This window comes from Phyllostomus discolor, chromosome 2, assembly GCF_004126475.2.
Source record: "Phyllostomus discolor isolate MPI-MPIP mPhyDis1 chromosome 2, mPhyDis1.pri.v3, whole genome shotgun sequence".
NCBI lineage: Eukaryota > Metazoa > Chordata > Mammalia > Chiroptera > Phyllostomidae > Phyllostomus > Phyllostomus discolor.
Window position 1 is genome coordinate 27,251,917 of NC_040904.2, and position 8,386 is coordinate 27,260,302.

The 8,386-nt window shown below is 40.5% G+C and overlaps 1 protein-coding gene across 1 annotated transcript; it reads left to right on the forward strand.

Moving 5' to 3' along the window:
* Nucleotides 1-209: 209 nt before the first annotated feature.
* Nucleotides 210-8,173, forward strand: OTOL1 (otolin 1). Its single transcript, XM_028505274.2, has 4 exons — nt 210-577; nt 3,219-3,308; nt 6,183-6,254; nt 6,955-8,173. Exons 1-4 carry the CDS (start codon nt 214-216, stop codon nt 7,851-7,853), a joined length of 1,425 nt encoding a protein of 474 aa, XP_028361075.1. The 5' UTR covers nt 210-213; the 3' UTR covers nt 7,854-8,173.
* Nucleotides 8,174-8,386: the final 213 nt, after the last annotated feature.

Genomic DNA, 8,386 nt, shown 5'->3' on the forward strand with positions numbered 1-8,386 from the left:
GCTTTAAGTAAACATTTTGTTGTGATTCAAACACAAATTTGCATATAAAATACATAAAATGTCACTTAATATTATATACACTCTTCATTCTTACGGTTCCTATATGTATATATATACTCTCTTGTATAAGTACTTGCTCATATTACTTTTCACTTGGATCTCATGTAACTTGTGTATGTATTCCCATTCTTTCTTCCCATTCTAGCTCCAATTATGTGGATGTTTTCTTGGCTTTGTGCTATTTTAATTATTTTGGCGATGGCTGGTATGGACACAATAGCAAAGACCACACCATATATCAAGTTTACAAAGAAACCCGAGGAGAAAGAGATGCTGAAGGGACTAAAGCCATCCAGTGCCCTACCTCCGGGAGAAGAAGAAACGCCCTTCACAGAAGTGGCCAGGACGGCAGAGCCAACCCCCGACCCCTCAGTCCAAGGTCCCGTCTTTGGCACTGCCACTCTCTTCCCCTTTGAAAACTTCACTCTGGATACAGCTGATTTCCTTTTGAATTGCTGCGATTGTTGTTCATCTGTACCAGGGCAGAAAGGAGAACCTGGCGAGGCTGGAAAGTCAGGTATTTGGAAATATATGAAGCCACGTTTCTCTCTTACACATCCTTAGAGTTGAGAGGTGGGTTGGAGGTAGAATTGCGCCAAGGGTTTCTACATTGTCATGAACAGGGCGATGGGCCTAGGCGTAACATTTGTCAAAGGCAAATAGGTACCATGTGGCCCAAAGTGGCAGCTACTAGCCTTGTGCATGGCTATTAATAAATATTAAAATTAAATAAAATAAAAAAAATCAGTTCCTTAATCACGTTAGCCATATTTCTAGGGCTTGTTAGCCACGTGTGACCAGTGGTCACCTTATTGGGCAGCACAGATGTATAGCATTTCCATCACTGCAGAAACTTCTGCTGGGCAGCGCTGGCTAGAGCGGAGGCCGGGCCTACCAACCCCAGCACTGGTGTGCAGCTCTCCAAGTTACACGTGTCCACGACCAGGATAATCTTTTCATTAAAGGCCAATGTAAAAAGGGAAAATGGAAATTCTGTTATCTGGTAGGGCTGTACGCTGACTGATGGATTTTTGGAGTGCTATTTGTAGTTAGGATTAGAAATGGAATGCCTCTGAGGTGGAGAATAAAGCCAGGATTCAGTTTGCTTCTCATTGAAATTCTGAGTCAACACTGGATCCTTGCCCAGCAATTTTCTCCATTGAACGTCATGGTTACATATTTCAAACTTTCAGATGTCTTTCATATATACATTATGAATGTACTCTCAGTTTTATTGTAATATATTTCAGCTTTTACATGTCATGTAGCCGAGAATTCAAGGTAACAATGAGATCAGAATGCCACTGTGCAATCTCACTACGCCCTGAAAAAAATTACACATAAATATTTATTGTGTTTTGCTTGAAGAGTTTAAAGTTATAAAATGAGGAATTACACATTCTCATTAAGGCTTTCATTCATTTCATCCTGTTGTGGGAACCTTTCTGGAAATGTGCTCAATAGTTATGTAGAGCTGAAATGAATGGGTAAGGGAGCTGGGCAGTGGTCTGGGCCACCAAGAGTTCAGGGTTGCAAGAACATTATTGGAAATGTAATGAGACTGAGAAAATTATATTTACCAGGATTTCTCTTAGTATCATATCTGGTTGGCAAGTTGCTTGGGAGTAAACACCCCCAAGGGCATGGTCAAGTAAACACAGATGGTTGCTAAACTGTCTTCTGATGCTGTGGGTCTGTAATATCAAGGCTTGTGTTCTACTCACTGGTGGATTTAGCGGCTTTGTTCTCAGAGCTCAGCCCTTCCCGTAAATATGTGTGACAGATACTCTGAGGGTGTGCCAAGTCATTAGCTTACTGAGGGCGCTCACGTGACTTAGTCTGCAAAGAGCACAGTGCTTAGGAGCTAAGCAAGTTGTCTCGCATGGTCCTACCTTGGGGAAACTTCCTTATTTCTCTGAGTTTCTAAAATAGTAAAATGGGGGTAAGAGTAATCCCAGCTGTACTGAGTCATCAAGACAACTGAATGACTTCATGTGTGTAAGGACGCGGTAGGGTGCCTGGAACAGAATAAGCGCTCAGCAATTGGGTTTATTGTTTCAATTAGCTGTGCCAGGAGGCTCTCCCTACCTCATGAAATACTCTGAGCCTGATAGGATCCTGTTTTTGAGATAACTAGAGAGGTATTTATTTTGGCTTTATCAGTGTTTTCAAAAACATAACTTTAAAAAAAATTAGAAATCTAGTATGAGAGCATCATTAAATAAACTTGAAAATAACTCATATCCTAATTTGTTCATTGAGTGTTAGCTTATGCCATTTTCTTAGAGCTGTATCCTTTGGTTCTTTACATCACTAACTAGAGGGTGGTGATATCTATATTTGTGTGGCTATTGGTTCAATGTTTATCTTGCATGGACTCTCAGCTCTATGAGGGTAGGGACTGCTGGAATGTTTTTTTTTAGTTTTATATAAATCTTTTTAAAAATTATAGCTGACAAAATATTGTATTAGTTTCAACACAGTGATTCAACATTCATATACCTTACAAAGTAATCAGCATGTAAGTCTAGTAATTGTGTATAGTGATGATATTACTATTGTCTTTAGCTGTACATTACATACCCATAGTTTACTTTATACCTGGGAGTTTGTAATTTCAATCCTCTTCCCTTTGGCTGATCCCTCCCCCTACCCCTCTGGCAACCCTCAGTTTGTTCTAGGGACTCCTGGAATGTTGATGGCTGATTCCTGATACCTAGTAGGGTGCTTGGTTTATAGGAAGCCTCAGCAGTAGTTCCTGGATGAATGCATATGAATGAGTGGGAAAACCAAAAGTGCCAGGTATTATGGTTTTACTTCCAGTTGAAAAGTGTGGTCCACACGAGGCTAAGGGTCAGGTAATCATTCAATTCTTGTTGTTTGACGTAGCACTGCTTCCCTGAATCCTTAAATCACTGCCATGGATCCAGTGACAAGTACTAATGTGCCCAATTTATCTATTCAGGTAGTACAAAATTGCAAATTGGACAAAAATATTGTCGTCAGAACTCTCTAATAGTTTATTCTCACCCAGGTTTTACCATTTGGACACTGACAGTCATTAGTCTTAATAAATGACTCTTTTATTCTCCCCTGAATTATGATATTTTGAAAGAGAATATTTTTAGAGCTTAATGCTTTTCAAACTTCATTTCTAGGTCCTGAGGGAAAGGCAGGTGATGTGGGGATCCCAGGGCCACCAGGAGTCATTGGACCCCAAGGTCCAAAAGGCCAGAAAGGAGAGAAAGGTAGGTAATTATAGAGATTTCATGTCAAAACTCAAGGGATGTTCTGAATCACTTTTAGGACAGCAATTTGCTAAGTAAATACCAGATTCTTGCAGGTGGAATAATTTAAAAAATGTAAATTTGGTTCAGCATATTGTGAGTTATATTTTATATAAAAATGTTAATTTATAAATAGCCAGTTGAGAAATTTTAAACTTGCCTGGTGACATATCACACCCACATGGGCACACACATCTTCCCTGTCTCTCATTGGCCTCGCAGCTGACCCAGGGACTGGGCACCCTCCCTACAGAAGGGTCCCTCCCTGTGCCTTCCTCATGATACAAGTTAATTACATACTGGACAGAACTAACTACAGTGGGCAATCCTACCCCATTTAGCTGGACAGCCTGTCTGCAAAGGAGAATATGACGTAGCTCTCGGCTTACACTCAGACGGAGGGCAGTGGCCCTGGGGGAAGGGAGCCGAATGCAGGTGGCTGCTGTCAAGCATGTAGCAGTGACCGGTCGCTTCACCTCATCTGAAAATTGAGGGAGATAGACTAGATATTTGTTTAAACCATTTACTTTCAAAAAAGATTTATAGTCACGTAACTATAGATCTTTCATAGATCTTTTCTAGCTCAGAAGCTCTCTAATTCTATAGACGTAACAGTAAAGAGGGCATTCTATCTGGAAAATCCTGGTTCTGTAAGTGCTTCAAGGGATTGAGGGAAGGTTGCGGATTCACTGGGACACTCAGACGTCCCTCAGTGAATACCGCCAGCTCATACAAATATCATCTATCCATCAAGTTAAATATTTTAGCCTCAGTGTCACATGTCAAAGGACCTAATATCACCTATACATCACCCTCCACATGGCTCGGGAACTGCCTGACTCATTTCTAGTGGAACGTTCAGTGAGGTAATTACTCAGCAAAGAGGCTAAGGTAAGAGAGAGCCACTTCACACTTGTCAGTTATGTGATTTTCATTCTTGGAAACATTTAATCCTTTTGTGGCTGCATTGTATTAGCAGAAAGCTCTGTGAAATAAAGATGAGTGATGAACCTCCCGAGTGATTCATACATTAGCCAGACTTCTGGAAGTAGAAGACAAAAACAGCGAAGTATCCTAAGATAAGGTTCTGAAGAATATGCTTTGATGAAGGATCAAAGGTAGAAATTCACTCAGCCAGTCCATAGCTTGGCGACTCCACTACCCTTTCACTTCCAGACTTAGTCTAAACTCTTAGTTAAGATCTGAAGTTTTTTTTTTTTTTTTTTTTAAATAAATGACCTGAGTGACTGTATTCTGGCTAATCACAACCTCATTGAGGAAATGCAGTGCAAGCATCTAAAATCCTTAAATGAACTTGAGAACCAGAATAACTCTGCAGTGAAGGTCAGTATATGAGCATGGACAAGGGCTGGGAATAGAAATGGCCCTTCACTTTCATTCAGGGTGAGTTTCTCTCCAAATGTGCACAGACATTTTCCTGATGGCCTTGGAGTTTAGTTCCAAGTTTTGAGTTGTAGGTGGAATGGCAACGGAGGAGCTAGCTGGGTGACTTAGGGTGGGATACCTGTCACCGCTCTTGTGAAATTTGGGGGAGTCTCCTCTTAGGATTTTTAATTTGATTTACAGTTTTCTTTTTCTTGACAAAATGGAAACAAAAAATGTTAGTTATATATAAATAACGTGGTTGGTTAATCAATGCCAACCAATGAACTATGCAGTCATGTTTGATGCTGTTTAAATTTCTGAACTTGTTTGTACTTCAGTTCCTTCTGTGATAAAAGTGATGACAAAAATAATCTGTTTTACCATTCTTGAAGGGAGATGCTATGAACTTTCTTAAATTAAAAGTGTTCTAATTGATGAAATGTGCTCTGTTATATGAGCCCCCATTGTATGAGAGACTGTATTGATATCAAATAAAAATTAACATTAAATTCAGAAGGTTGGATTAAATTCTAAAAGTCATGTTAACAGTTTGGAACATTACCTGGTGCAGAGTAGATGATCAATAAGAGTTAGCTACTATTATTGCTATTATCGTTTACAATTACAATAAGTCTAGTGTGGCAACACTAATAGGATGGGCCTGCAGCCAGGTCCAGTATAAAAATCCATTTTGTGGTATACGGCAAATATCTGAAAACCCTGATTAAAACTTCTTAAATAAAATTTCTCACAGTACTATAATTTGTCCAAAGAGTTCTTGAAAAGTTTTCCAAACAAAATAAAAATTGGCTTTTCTTAATGCTCTCTGTCAAGGACGGTATATTCTCCTCCTAGACGGGTTTCGTCAGGATTTGTTTTAGCCAACTGTACAGTGTTGTGCTCTGTGCCAGACTTCTGTGGGGCATGGCACGACCTCTCAGGCATTGTGGGGAATGTAAAGAAGAGGACATTTTAACTGTCATTCAAAATTCACGATAGGAAAAACACAAACACGTACATATATAACACAAGGCAGAGTGCTGTGAGTTTCGTGAGAGATCTGAAGAGCTGTGGAAACACCGAAGGGATAGCTGAGCTCTGTCTGGAGAGGTTGGCACTAACCCCAAATCTCCTTTAAATGACTTACCATCAGCTGGAATACAATATTCCTAATGATGCTCAGTAACCTTTTCCTATATTGTTTTGCTTTATTATTTTTTATTGAATTTTTGGGTGACATTGGTTAATAAAATTATATAGGTTTCAGGTATACAATTCTATAATACATCACCTGTGCATTTGTGTGGTGTGTTCTCCAGCCCAATCATATTGTTTTACTTCTACACGTTTTGGTGAGGGAAGCATTGGAATGTAACAGGGCTGTGAATGGATGTTAGTTTTATGATAACTAATACAATTGGAAGAAAGTTAATCTTGGCATCATTTTAGGACTTAAGGGAGAACGTGGGGACCAAGGAACAAGTGGTGTTCCAGGATACCCAGGAAAACCGGGAGAACCAGGTGGAGTATAAACTGTATCCGTTGTAGAGTGTGAACTGTATCATGTGTGCAGTGTAGCCCTTAATTTTTCTCTTGTTTGTATGCAAAGTTATCAGGAGGTAAGAGATATGCCTCCTGATTTATAAATATAAATATATATCAATTGCTATTGTTCTTCTGATAATGCAGCATACTGGTTACGTTGGAGTGTGGGTACAGGGCTAGGAATGTGGAGACTAAGTAAAGGTGTTTGAGCTCTGTTCCTCTCTCCAGCTGTCTTTGGGAAAAGACCCCTGAATTCTGGGTTTCGACTTCTTTGCCTGAAAGGTTTTGGTTTTGGCTGGACAATACAGAGATTTAGGAGAATACTTGGGTTGGTCTAAAATGCAAATATAGTGGAATAAAGTGGGCAACTATTGTTTTACTACTCTTTATTATCCTAAAAGTAAAATAAAAATAAAACTAGATACACGGGATCTAGATATAAGCTATCTAGATAATGCTATCAGTAGCATTAGCTCTTCCCATGATGGGACTGATGTGTGATGTGAACGACTCAGTGTAAGGGTCTCGCCTCAGTAGTAGGAGGGAAAGGGCAAAAGGTTTCCAGGTTTCCAGCCCCAGTTGGTAGGTTTTGTTCCTATTGTGTGAGCTCTGTAATAATAGCATGTTGTTCATAGTCTATGTGGTCCTTAAACATCATTTGAATTTTCCATTTCAGGTGGACTCGGTCCTAAAGGGGATAAAGGAGACGTTGGACTGGCGGGAATGAAAGGACAAAAAGGCTCAAAGGGGGACACGTTTGTAAATGCTATGAAAGGAGAGAAAGGAGACCGAGGGGCTGTGGGCTCACCAGGCTTGAGTGGAGAGCCTGGGGACAAGGGAGAGAAAGGGGAGATGGGGGATAAGGGCTACTGTGGGAATTCTGGGGAGAGGGGGGGAAAGGGCGAAAAAGGGGAGGTGGGGATGAAAGGAGAAAAAGGTAGCAAAGGAGATATGGGGATGGAAGGCAAAAGGGGCCCAGAGGGCCTGCCTGGAGCCCGAGGTGATCCAGGGGCTAAAGGACAAAAGGGGGAGTTAGGTCTTCCTGGTCTCATGGGACCTGTGGGGCCAAAAGGTGAGCTTGGGAGCAAAGGGGTCCGAGGGTCTATTGGGAAGAAAGGCTCTCGGGGCCTTAAAGGCTCCAAAGGGGAGGTGGCCAGAGTCCCACGGTCGGCTTTCAGTGCTGCTTTATCAAAGCCTTTCCCTCCTCCCAATGTCCCTATCAAGTTTGACAAAGTTTTCTATAACGACCAAGGGAATTACAGCCCTGTCACCGGGAAATTTAACTGCAGTATTCCTGGGGCATATGTATTTTCCTACCACGTCACGGTGAGTGGCCGACCCGCTCGGATCAGCCTGGTGGCCTGGAATAAGAAGCAGGTCAAGTCCAGAGAAACGCTCTATGGTCATGAAATAGACCAGGCCTCTCTCCTCATCGTCCTGAAGTTAAGTGCAGGGGACCAAGTCTGGCTGGAAGTTTCCAAAGATTGGAATGGAGTGTATGTCAGCCCCGAGGATGACAGCATTTTTACTGGGTTCCTTTTGTACCCAGAGGAAACTTCCAGAATTTCACCATAAACTTGTGTCTTAACACTGTAGTTTGGAGTCAGTGGAATATGTCAGGTAACATAGAATAGTGCTATTGAAAAAATAACTTTCATTATTTTTTATCACTATAAAAAATACAGAAAAAATTGTATCACTTAGGGTTCATTGCTATTGCTATTTTAAGACGTCACCTTTAAAAATAGGTACCTATCTGTATTTGAGGGCAGGTGTCTATTCACTCAGTAGATAGCTTTTTCATTTTGCATTATAATGGCATTTCTCAAGACATTTAAGTAATTAACATTTGTATCCAAAAATAAAGGAGATTTAGAATTAATAAATATATTCTTACTAAATATATATATATTTATATATAAAAGATATATATCTTTTATATCTCATATAATAAATGCATGTAATTCTTTTCTGTGTGAACACGAGGCTACCAGCTGACATATCACGATGGGTACCAGCAGGTATCACTGAAAAGTTTCTAATTCTGTTAGGAGGGTTGCCTTCCAGCGGAATGGAACTATGGCCATGTTAGTTTAATTCGGGGAGAA